We start from the raw sequence: 13,031 nt of genomic DNA, 5'->3' as shown, positions 1-13,031 counted from the left end.
ACTAAATTCTCTGAGTTCTCATTTCTGAGTGTGTGAGTGTACTGCAGGGTGTAGACCTGATGGGATGAGAATCCAGCCACTTCTTCCTCGGGTCCGTGTGTAGATATCTGTTTGCATATTATAAAGAAGCAGGAGTACAGCACAGAAATCAAGCTAGCAAAGCAGACGTGCTCTGGGCACACTAAGTTCTTCACCAACAGCTTGGGTGGTGTTTCTTTTTCCCGTTTTTCAGTTGGTTCTCCCTCATCACCCTTCCACTATCTCCCTGCCTTAGGACGACCCATTCTCTGCCCTGGACATCCACCTGAGCGATCATTTGATGCAGGAAGGAATCCTGAAGTTTCTCCAGGATGACAAGAGGACGGTTGTTCTTGTGACGCACAAACTGCAGTACCTGACGCACGCTGACTGGGTGAGACTGCCCGTGTCTGTGCCACAGCCATACCTTACAGACATGAGCTATGAATGCCTCCCAAGATAAAGTTTAATCACTGTCGACTTCCAGACTTTGCTATGCCTCTGCCTCTTTGCTCTTTCCTTAGATCATAGCCATGAAGGATGGCAGTGTGTTAAGGGAAGGGACTTTGAAAGACATTCAGACCAAAGACGTGGAGCTTTATGAACACTGGAAAACCCTCATGAATAGACAGGATCAAGAATTAGAAAAGGTAAGTGCTAGAGTGTTCTGTATAATTCCTAGGGATGCTTTCAAGGAAGAGCTGTGCCTCATAACATGCATGGTGCTCTATTGCAGCCCTCATCGGAAGCCCACGGTGGTTGCATCTTTCCATATGGTTACCGAGCAGGCCATTTTGAACCTACTACATCTTATTCATTCATTCATTTATTCATTCATTCATTCATTCATTCATTTATTTGCTAGTTTGTTTACTTATCATGTATCTGGTGTGTATATGTCTTAGAGTTTTACTGCTGAGAATAGACACCATGACCAAGTTGAGGTTTATAAAGGAGAATGTTTAATTGGGGCTGGCTTACAAGTTCAGAGGTTCAGTGCATTATCGACAAGGTAGGAGCATGGCAGTATCCAGGTAGGCGTGGTGTAGGAGGAGCTGAGAATTCTTCATCTTCTTCTGAAGACTGCTGGCAGAATACTGACTTCCAGGCAGCTAGAATAAGGGTCTCAAAGCCCATACCCGCAGTGACACACCTACTGCAACAGGGCCACACCTACTCCAAAAGGGCTACACCTGATAATGCCACTCCCTGGGCTAACCATATACAAACCATCACAGTATGTATGGTGTGTGTGTGTGTGTGTGTGTGTGTGTGTGTGTGTGTGTGTGTATGTGTGTGTACTAGGCGTGCATACCCATGGGCATGTGTAGAGACTGGAAGAGCATACTGGGTGACATTTTCTGTCACTCTTTGCTTTATTCCCTAGAGAGAGGGTTTCTTACTTAGCCTGGATATAGGCTGCTGATCACAGACATCTTCTTGTCTCCATGTCTTCCCTATAGTTCTGGGGTCACAGGTGTGAATGTACACTCCTGGTTTTCTATGTGGGTGCTAAGATTGAGACTCAGGCCCCCCATGGGCTGGGCTATCCCTTCTTTGGATGAAGTGCTATGTCTGTTTTGGCTCTGAACCATTAGGAAGTACGTTTGCATTTATAAGTAGAATGGATTGTAATCGAGGCTTGAGACTTCTTTACTGTACTGTTTTCCTGATTTATATCTCTTCCTTTCTCACACGTGATAAGATCATTTTCTTTTTCTTTTTTTTTTAATTAGGTATTTTCCTCATTTACATTTTCAATGCTATCCCAAAGGTCCCCCATACCCACCCCCCCCAATCCCCTACCCACCCACTCCCCCTTTTTGGCCCTGGCATTCCCCTGTACTGGGGCATATAAAGTTTGCAAGTCCAATGGGCCTCTCTTTCCAGTGATGGCCAACTAGGCCATCTTTTGATACATATGCAGCTAGAGACATGAGCTCCGGGGTACTGGTTAGTTCATATTGTTATTCCACCTATAGGGTTGCAGTTCCCTTTAGCTCCTTGGGTAATTTCTCTAGCTCCTCCATTGGGGGCCGTGTGACCCATCCAATAGCTGACTGTGATCATCCACTTCTGTGTTTGCTAGGCCCCGGCATAGTCTCACAAGACACAGCTATATCTGGGTCCTTTCAGCAAAATCTTGCTAGTGTATGCAATGGTGTCAGCATTTGGAAGCTGATGATGGGATGGATCCCTGCATATGGCAATCACTAGATAGTCCATCCTTTCGTCACAGCTCCAAATTTTGTCTCTGTAACTCCTTCCATGGGTGTTTTGTTCCCATTTCTAAGAAAGGGTAAAGTGTCCACACTTTGGTCTTCGTTCTTCTTGAATTTCATGCATTTGGCAAGTTGTATCTTATATCTTGGGTATCCTAAGTTTCTGGGCTAATATCCACTTATCAGTGAGTACATATTGTGCGAGTTCCTTTGTGATTGGGTTACTTCACTCAGGATGATATCCTCCAGGTCCATCCATTTGCCTAGGAATTTCATAAATTCATTTTTTTAAATAGCTGGGTAGTATTCCACTGTGTAAATGTACCACATTTTCTGTATCCATTTCTCTGTTGAGGGGCATCTGGGTTCTTTCCAGCTTCTGGCTATTATAAACAAGGCTGCTATGAACATAGTGGAGCATGTGATCTTCTTACCGGTTGGGGCATCTTCTGGATATATGCCCAGGAGAGGTATTGCGGGATCCTCCGGTAGTACTATGTCCAATTTTCTGAGGAACCGCCATACTGATTTCCAGAGTGGTTGTACAAGCTTGCAATCCCACCAACAATGGAGGACTGTTCCCCTTTCTCCACATCCACGCCAGCATCTGCTGTCACCTGAATTTTTGAGATAAGATCATTTTCATGTGTTACTTACAATCAGGCAATCACCATGAACACAAAAGCCAAGGTGGCTTTGAGAACTCTTAAGTCAACAGGTATGTCTGGAATAGCCTGAGGGTGGATGAAACTTCACAGAAAGAAAAAAGAAAATAATAATATTTTTTATCCCTTTCAGACCCCACAAGGCTGTTCTTACTCTTGCTGAGTTCTCTGGAACAGTCCTGATGAGACAGCACAGATTAAAACTGGTGTTCATGGTCAGTGTAGCTCACCACACTGCAGCCGTATTAAGCGGAGCAATAGTAGAGTTGGAAACCAGATTCAGCCCAATTCATGATTGGGAGAAGAATAGGAAACTGAGTTTTCAAATCTCTGAGAACTTTGGCTTTGGGTTTTAGGCTGGGAGGTGTCCAGAATTTAGTGCAGTGGCCAGGAATGAACTTTAAAAAATAAAGCAGGTGTATCAGCCAGCTTTTTTAAATCAGAAAATTAAATTGTAGTGTTTTAAGAAATAAAAATAGATTACACACTTCCATAGGGGAAAAAAGATCAAAAAGCCACACAGGTATCAACGTTTTTCTGTCCTGTGACTTTCTGAAGATCTCAAAAGCAAACCCCCTCATGGAAGAAAAACAAACGTGAAAAATCTATGCAGAGAATGAGAGAGATCAGAATCCTCCCAGTGAAGATGCGGGATGTGTTACAATGTGAAGATGCTAGGGGATGTGTTACAATGTGCAATGCTGTGGGTGCCCAGGAGGAGCCCGACAAGATGCTGAGCAACTTCCAGAGGTGGCTCCAAGTAACATTGTTTTCAGTGATCTGAAGGAGTAAAATCATATGATGTTAGTTTCAGGAGCAGGACAGTTTATTGTTTACTTTAGAAAGAAGGATCTGGAAACAAAACACAGAGAGAGAAAACGCAGTCAGTTGAGTGGGATAGTGATGTCCTTTAAGCAAGCCAGGAAGAGAGTCTATTCAGTTGTATTTAGAGATGAAGTAATCACTTTAGATAGCACAGGCTTCCTAATCAAAAACAGAGACAGTGTTTCCATCAAGCACAGACACGTGAGCCAGCTAGCGCAGGCCATAGTGAAGGGGAAGAGGGGTGGAGCCCTAGAGATGCCAGACTGAATCTAGCACCTGCCTGGAAAGGGGAAGCTTCCCATAGGGCTGTGTAGGAGGTAAAGTGCTCTCTTTTCAAGTACTAGACTCCCAGGACTCTCGGAAAAGCCAGGAATGACAGTGCGCCTCTCAGGCCAGAGCTGGGATTGAGACAGGAGGAGCCTTGGGACTCACTGCCCAGCCACTCTAACCAAACTGGTGAGTTCCAAGCTCAGTGGAAGGCCCTGCCTCAAAAAATAAAGAAGAGAGGGATAGAGGGGAGCACGTGATGACCTCTGGCCTGCAATGAATGCATAGAAATGTACACACACACACACACACACACACACACACACACACACACACTTGCATACATACACACACATCTGCACACATACACATCTGTGCACACACATCTGCTTACATATACACCTACACTTACACACACACACCTACATACATATACATCTGGACACACACATATGCCTACACACACACACTTACACATCTACATAGACACACCTGCACACACACACACACACATACACACATGCACCCACACACACTAACCTGCATACATGTACTTCTGTGCATACACACCTGCATACACACACACACCTCCCCCCACACCTCCCCCCACCCCCCAGACACACCTGCACACATGGAATAACTTGGTTCTACAGTAACAGCAAGCTCAAACACTGAGTGTTTTATGCCAGGAGGGAGTGTTACCTCCCCCAGGGCCAGCTCTGCTTCTTAGGAGACATCTAGCCACACCGGGAGATATTTGTGTTTATCGCAGCTGAGGCAAATGAGTGGCTCATGGAGATGCGACTCTGGCTGCTGCGTGTGTGAGCCCACACGCCGAGGCTGAGGAAGCCTAGCCCATGTACACGGAGCAAACGAAATGAATGCAGAAGGGTGTGGGACAACATGTCAGTCAAGGCCTGGCCCCGGGCTTCAGAAAGAGCTGTTGGTGTGAATTAGGGGAAGGGTGAAGGACTGTCACATGCTAACAATGGAAGCTGAAGTGGAGGAAGAGATTACATGTTTGCCTGATTCACATAAGACTGAAAACTCTGGCTGTGGTGGCAACAGCTCTTCTCTACACCATATTATTTTGTGATTGCCTGGATGTGTGAGTGTCATTTGATACTCCTCTTCTCTCACTGTGGTAGGCCTGGTAAATCTTCACCGAGTAAGTGAAACTGAATTCCTGTTTACTTAGGCCCAATGCTAACACAATTCCAAATACTTAGCCAGTAATTAGCTCTTTTGTGAACACTTTCAAGAACATTTGCTTTAAGTTTTGTCTGTGGGTGAGTATGGGAGGGGGAGTCTTTTTAAAAATTAAGCAAAGTAAGCATTGGCCTCACGCGTACTATTGTAGGAGCCCGGATGGAACTAAATTCACCCCTCTTTGGGTTTATCCCATTGCGTTCTATCATTCACAAAGGAGAGAGACTGCCCTCCCTTTGATCGTGATCTAGTCCACCAACACGTTGCTCTTCACATCATCAGGCAACTCTGTGGCTAGTATCTTTGTAGACTAATCCTGACATACTGGGATTGCTGTCACTTTCTTAATGATGAATTCAGAAATAGTGGAACTTTCTACAACAGTGAGCCTTCCAAAACACAGATTACATGAGGAAAATTTTTAAAAAATCAATGTTTAGGGACTGATCCTCAAAAGTCCCTTGGCGTTATGATGTAACTGCCAAACTGTGTGCTGAGGCTGGGGTCTGCTTGGTTGGTTTTGGGTTTTAGTGCACTGGGCCACACTAGGGGCCACTCGTGACTAGTGTCACTTACAGTGATCCTGGCCTGGGTGTTTGGGATTTGTTTCCCATGCAGAGGCAGGTGACTGCCCTCCTAGCACTGTGCTATGAAACTTAGCTGATCTTGCTTCCCCAACTCTGAGGCTGGGACATGAAGAACACGAAACTCTTCCTTCTTCCTTGGGCAGATGACAGGCCCATGCAGCCCCGAACACATGGCAATCTGACTTTGTACTTCTTTTTCTCGTATATCTATTTCCTACAGTGTGCTATCAGTCTCCTAGGCACAGAAAGACCCCCATTGCCTATTTTCTTTGGAATGACCTGTTCCCTCCTGATGCCACTAAAGTCCCTTGTACAGTTCCCTCAGTGATAGGTTAAAAGAATCCATCCAGTTTACCCATTTATAGTCACAGTGATAGATTAGCCAGCCCAGAACTACTTGCAATTTTTGTTTGCCTGTTTCTCGAAGAGGGAGTTCTATATGTGGTTCTGGCTAACTTGGACTTTTTAGTCATTCCCCTGTCTAAGCCTTTCAAGGACTGAAACGGCAGGCCTTTGTCATCATGCCTAGCTTGAATATTTTTAAAAGAAGATATTTAACATAAGCGAATCCTTAGGCTACAATAATTGTTTGAAGCTGATGTAAAGACAAGTGATGTCTCAGTGGTGGAGCTGTGTTTCAAGGTTTAAGTCCTGATGTTGTAACTCTTTCTGGTTTCCCATCATCCTGCATGTCTGAGTACAGAAACTTTGTCCGCAAATGTCCAGCGTTATTTCCCTAACAGCTCCTGCGACAGAAGTTCTGTGTGTCCAGAGTGAGCAGAGAGCCTGGGACTGGTATGAAATCGCTCCGTGTGTCATTAAGTGGTAAGTTAAACCCTTCTTCGGACAGAAGCTCCTTCAATAAGAGCATATCGTTCTCCACAGGACATGGAAGCAGACCAAACAACACTGGAGAGGAAGACTCTCCGGAGAGCCATGTATTCAAGAGAGGCCAAGGCACAGATGGAGGATGAAGATGAAGGCTAGTATTTCTTTTAATCTGAAACATTCATTTAGACTACTGTATTATGGGGAGTTTGTCCCAGAAACATATGTGAGTGTGTCACACAGGTGTAGCTGCTTTGCATAAAGCAAAGAGCAAACATAAACGAATAATGTTGAACGAGATAGAGTCAAGGTAAGGCTTATGTTCCCCGACAGCATGACTCAATGGGTGTCTATGTCTTCATCGAATTTGTCACAGAGGATGGAAAGCAAGGGTCTGGAGACAGAATAATTGGAAATGTCTAATATAATGACTGGATCTGGTTATTATTAAAATATTGATTCTATAAGCATCAATCATCAATGAAGAATGAAAATATATGAATATATATACCTACATTTGATTCAGCAGGTCTGCATATGGTTTCCATTACAACACAGTGATGCAGAATGAAGATGGTAGAGAAGTTGAGGTATCATGATTTGCAGATAGTATGATAGTACGCATAGATGACCCCCAAAATTCTACTAGAGAACTCCCACAGCTGATAAACAACTTCAGCAAAGTGGCTGGATATGAAGTTAACCCAGAGAAGTCAGTAACCCTCCTTTATACAAATGATAAAAGAAATTAGGGAAGCAACACCTTTCACGGTAGCCACAAATAATACAAAATATCTTGGTGTAACTCTAACCAAGCAAATAAAAGGTCTGTGTGACAAGAACTGAAGAAAAAAAATCAAGGACCTCAGAAGATGGAAAGAGCTATGCTCATGGTAGGTTTAACACAGTGAAAATGGCCATCTTACCAAAAGCAATCTACAGAGTCAATGCAATCCCCATCAAAAGTCCAACACATTTTATTTTTTACAGACATTGAAAGAGCAATTCTCAACTTCACATGGAAAAACAAAAATCCCAGGAGAGCCAAACAATTCTGAACAATAAAAGAACTTTGGGAGAATCACTGTCCCTGACCTTGAACTGTACTACAGAACAATTATAATAAAAACTGCATGGTAATGGTACAGAGGCAGACAGGTAGATGAATTGAATTGAATTGAATTGAATTGAACTGAACTGAACTGAACTGAACTGAACTGAACTGAACTGAACTGAACTGAACTGAACTAAATTGGCTCAGAAATAAACCCATACATTTACAGATACTTGATTTTTGACACAGAAGCCAAAACCATACAGTGGGAAAAAGAAAGCATCTTCAACAAATGATGCTGATCTAAGTGTCAGTCCGCATGTAGAAGGAGGCAAATTGATCCATATTTGTTGCCCCACACAAAACTCAAGTCCAAGTGGATCAAGGACCTCAATATAAAGCTGGATACATTGAATCTAGTAGGAAAAAAAGTAGAAAATTGCCTTGAACACATTGGCACAAGAGAAAATTTCCTGAACAGAACACCAGTGGCTCAGGCTCTAAGATCAACAATTGATAAATGGGACCTCATGAAACTGAAAAGCTCTATGGCAAAGGACACTGTCACTAGATCAAAACAACAGCCTACAGATTGGAAAAAGCTCTTCACTACTCTACATCTGACAGAGGGCTAATATCCAAATTATATTTGAAAAAAAAAACTCAAGAAGTTAGACTCCAAAAAACCCCAAATAACCCAATTGAAAAATGGGATACAGACCCGAACGAAGAATTCTCAACAGAGGAATACCAAATGGCCAAGAAACACTTAAAGAAATGTTCAAAGAAGTGACCCTGAGATTCTACCTCACACCGGTCAGAATGGCTAAGATCAAAACTCAGGTGACAGCAGATGCTGGCGAGGATGTGGAGAAAGAAGAACACCCCTCCATTTTTAGTGGGATTGCAAGCTGGTACAACCACCCTGGAAATCAATCTGGAGGTTCCTCAGAAAAATGGAAATAGTTCTACCTGAAGACCCAGCTATGATCACTCCTTGGCATATACCCAAAAGATGCTCCACCATATCACAAGGACACATGCTCTACTATGTTCATAGCAGCCTTATTCATAATAGCCAGAACCTGAACACAACCCAGATGTCTCTCAACTAAAGAATGGATGCAGAAAATGTGGTGTGCTTACACAATTCAGCTATTAAAAGTATGAACATCATGAATTTTTCAGGCAAATGGATGGAACTAGAAAATATCCTGAGCATTTAATGTAGCCACTGGTAAGTGGATATTAGCCAAAAAGTACAGAGAGCCAAGTTTTCATTTCAGCTTTTCACATCTAATACTGTGTTCTGAGGAAGAAGAAGAAAAAAAGATTTACTGAAAGTTTGATAAAAATCACCTAAAATCATTATATTGTCTTGACATGGGACACTAAGAAAGTTTTTAAATAAATCATTTAAGGACCCAGAGTAAAGATATTCCTTATCCTTCATTTCCTATGTCGTTTCCATTTGCCATTTCCTCCTTTCTACTGGCCAACTAAGAGACAGGGAACCTGGGCATGTGGAGGTAGCAAGCACCAAATGTGCCACCTGCATATTTCAGAAGTCTCAGTGAGTGTTCATGGGAAAAACAAAAACAAAACCAATAACCAAGAAAACAATGGATAAAGGGTGACTTCTTTCATTTGAATTCTTTGAGGTTGTTTGTTCTGAAAGGAAACACAGGCTTGTGAAATTCTAAACCAATTATTTAATTACTTCTATTTTTTTTTTGTAATGTAGAGTCATACTCCGCTATCTTAAGACTCACTCATTGCAGTAGAAAATTGATCACCACAGAAACTGATTCTGCCCTGGGCTTGCTGGGTTAAAATCCTTCTTAGGTGTGAATTAACAGTATTTACCTTATGGGGTGCGGGGATGGTTGGGAGTTAATGTGACTTAGTTGTGGATGCACTACCATCTTGGATGGTTGCTGTCCCTGGTCCTAGCATTCTAAAGCCACCAGGTAGGGCAGACAGAAGAAAGAGGGCCTTAAAGCATTATTTCTACTGACTGTTGACCAGCTCCTTGCATGGACAGACTACAGAAAGTGAACATATGTTGTCTTCAGCTGGATGGTGTGAGTAACTGAGCTTTCATATGGTATAGAGGTGGAGGTGCATCCTGGGGAGACAGCTTGTTGTCTTTAAGGATCTACCACTTTCATTACGCACATTTCTGTTCCCATACTTGAGGTACTTATGAGACACAGGACATAGTCCATGTAACCAAAGCTTTCATAAACAAAGAGAAGCTTCTCCAAGACTCAGTCCATTACAGGATCCAGTTGAGCCTGAAATGCTGGTGATGGGCTGTCTTGCCCTCACATCTACCCTGGGTCCCTTTGGTCTGATGATTTGTAGACAAAAGACATATTGTTCATCCTTCCAAACAATAGGCTCGTACCTGTAGCTTGCAGTAGTGGAGAACACTCTGCTCATGTGTGGTACAAACTGCCTCTGGAGAAGGCGCAGAGAGGAGATCCCACAGTCTCTAGACGATGCAAATAACCATGTTATACCAAAAAGAAAACCAAAAGCCTTCCTGCCATAGCTGTGGAAAATATGCCCAGGCCAGTTGGTCGTGGAGTTTCTAAGGGGCATTTGAGAGGAGCACCTGCCCACGGTCTCCTGTGGTCTCCGACGGTGCCCTCTGGAATGTTCCATTTTGACAACTCTCCTGCATGACTGTATCTGGTGATGGATGGGTGTATTCTAGAGTAGACACGAATGCCGCAGCTGCTTTCCTCCTGGTGCAGACTTACAAATTCAGAAAGACATAGATTAAAAAAAAAAAAAAGATGTTTGCAAGCCAGAAGCATGTTTTTATTGGCAACACAGTCTCTTCACTAAGTTAACTGTCTGGTCTGCGTGTTCAGTCTAGAAATCAGCCTTTCTGGCCTATATGTGGATTTTCTTATTTGTTCATCCATTCACTCTTTACCTCTCCTTCCTTTTCTCCCTCCCTTCTTTCCTCTTTCCCCCATCTCCTCCCCTCCCCTCCCCTCCCCTTCCCTCCCCCTCCCCTCCCCTCCCCTCCCCCTCCCCTCCCCTCCCCTCCCCCTCCCCTCCCCCTCCCCTCCCCCTCCCCTCCCCTCCCCTTCCCTCCCCCTCCCCTCCCCCTCCCCTCCCCCTCCCCTCCCCCGCCCTCTGCTCCCCTCCCCTCCCCTCCTCTCCTTTCCTTTCCTTTCTTTCTTTGGACAGGATCTCATGTAGCCTAGGCTAGACTTGAACCGTCATTTACCCTATAGCTGAGGCTGGTCTTGGCCTCCTGATTATCCCACTTCTGCCCCCTCCCCCCCCCCAAGTGCTGGAATTACAGGAGGAACTCACCATGTCTGACAATTTTCAACCCATTTTTTCCAAATAATTGAAGTGTGCACTGCTTAAAGTACTTAAGATGCCCAAGGCTAGCACCCTTGGTTCTCTAAAGTTAAATGAGATAGCCTGTATTCCTGTTAGAAACGAGAATTGCTTGTGGCACTCATCTGAAGCTTACGTGAGGAACGTTGTGTGTCTGACTATGCAGAGGAGGAAGAGGAGGAAGATGAGGAAGATAACATGTCAACGGTGATGAGGCTCAGGACCAAGATGCCCTGGAAGACCTGCTGGTGGTACCTCACTTCAGGAGGGTTTTTTCTGCTCTTCCTCATGATCTTCTCCAAGCTTTTGAAGCACTCGGTGATTGTGGCTATAGACTACTGGCTAGCTACGTGGACATCCGAATACAGTATAAACCATCCTGGAAAAGCTGACCAGGTACGAGCACTCAGAAATGGTGGACAGGGAGGCCTCTGCTGACCGCACTTACAGCCAGAATGCCAGAGGCATCTGGTGCAAGTCCAGTGTGTTAGGAAGCAGGGAAAGGCTTAAAACTGGGGAAACCACCAACAGTGTTAAACGTGATGTCTCTTACTGTTTTTATCCCTTTATATTTGGTTACATTATTTTTATTTGTCACATATTTAAATATTATGTTTTATGTGTCTGTGATGTAAGTATGTGTATGTGAATGCAATGCCCATGGAGGCCAGAGCAGGCAGTCATCAACCACCCAGTGTGGGTTCTCTGGAAGAGCAGCAAGCACTCTTAATTGATGAGCCATTTCTCAGCCCTGCTTTTACAATTCTTCTCATAGAAACATTTAGATTCATATTTCAGGAGTTCAATACCTCTGTCTTATATGCACTGCATGCTCTTATTACATAATATGTTAAGCACATATAAAGGAAATGCTTGTCACTCTGATTATTTTCATCCTGGATCGGTACACTGAGGTGTCTGTCATTCTGTAATAAAGGTCAAAGCATGAGCTTGACCAGGTAGAAAACCAAGAGTCTGCCCCCAGTCGGGAAGAAAAACGAATTCTGCAGTTCTGGGCCCGAGGGACTAACCTGATGGGGGATCCTGTCCTGGGTACCCACCAGGCTTCAGCGTTCTAAACGCAAGCCAGACAAGGATGCCAAGAGTCTTTCTGACGTCAGTGCTTCATTTCTCAGTTGGGAGAAGCCCTAGTTAGGAGGTTGTCTCATGCCATCTTCCTGGGCTGGTTCTTCCTAGACCTTCTATGTGGCTGGGTTCAGCATCCTCTGTGGAGCAGGCATTTTCCTTTGCCTCGTCACCTCCCTCACCGTGGAATGGATGGGCCTCACAGCCGCCAAGAACCTCCACCACAACCTCCTCAATAAGATAATTCTCGGGCCAATAAGGTAAAGGGAGAGAGGGGGTATTTCTCGCCCTTATGCATTTGTAATAAAAATATGCATTTTAAAATAGAAACAAAATGTGGAAGTTTAAAGGAAACTATTTGGTCATTGATATGATGAATGTGGAAACCTCATCTTTAAGACTCTAACTGTCCTTCAGCCTGCGTCTGGCCCCGGTGGTCCACACCACGGACTCTTTGCTCTGTTCCCTGCTTAGGTTCTTTGATACCACACCGCTGGGGCTGATCCTCAATCGGTTTTCTGCTGATACGAACATCATCGACCAGGTGAGGATTTGAGTCTCTTCTAGGTTCTGATGCAAATTCCTCAGGTAAACTAAACAGTATCGAACACAGATGACTCTTAAGGGTAGAGAATTGCTAAAATTTAAATTGGGGCCCATTTGACCTCATATCATAATAAAAAATGATTTCTAGGATAAAATCTCTGTCTGTGTGTTCATGTGTGTTGTATGTATGTGCTTGTGTGAGTATTAGTGTTCGTGTAAGTGCCCATACACACTCTTGTGTGTATGTGTATGTATGTGCATGTGTGTGTGTGTGTATGCATGTGTGTATGTGTGTTAGCTAGAGGTTAACATTAGGAATTGTCTTCAATTGCTCTCAGATTGCTCTTAAGTCTGTGAG

General features: G+C 43.9%; 1 protein-coding gene across 10 annotated transcripts in view; it reads left to right on the top strand.

The window, feature by feature from the left end:
* Positions 1-13,031, top strand: part of Abcc9 (ATP-binding cassette, sub-family C (CFTR/MRP), member 9) — a 114,905-nt gene that overhangs the window by 62,907 nt on the left and 38,967 nt on the right. For all 10 annotated transcript variants that reach the window (NM_021042.2, NM_001310143.1, NM_001044720.1 and 7 more), the window contains 6 exons: positions 275-412; positions 543-668; positions 6,679-6,775; positions 11,208-11,437; positions 12,239-12,387; positions 12,602-12,671. In NM_021042.2, coding sequence (NP_066379.2) covers positions 275-412; positions 543-668; positions 6,679-6,775; positions 11,208-11,437; positions 12,239-12,387; positions 12,602-12,671 — 810 coding nt within the window. The remainder of the gene's footprint in view (positions 1-274; positions 413-542; positions 669-6,678; positions 6,776-11,207; positions 11,438-12,238; positions 12,388-12,601; positions 12,672-13,031) is intronic.

The sequence above is a fragment of the Mus musculus genome, chromosome 6 (assembly GCF_000001635.26).
Source record: "Mus musculus strain C57BL/6J chromosome 6, GRCm38.p6 C57BL/6J".
Classification (NCBI taxonomy): domain Eukaryota; kingdom Metazoa; phylum Chordata; class Mammalia; order Rodentia; family Muridae; genus Mus; species Mus musculus.
Note: the sequence above shows the minus strand (reverse complement) of the source record. Positions and strands in the feature narration are given on the sequence as shown.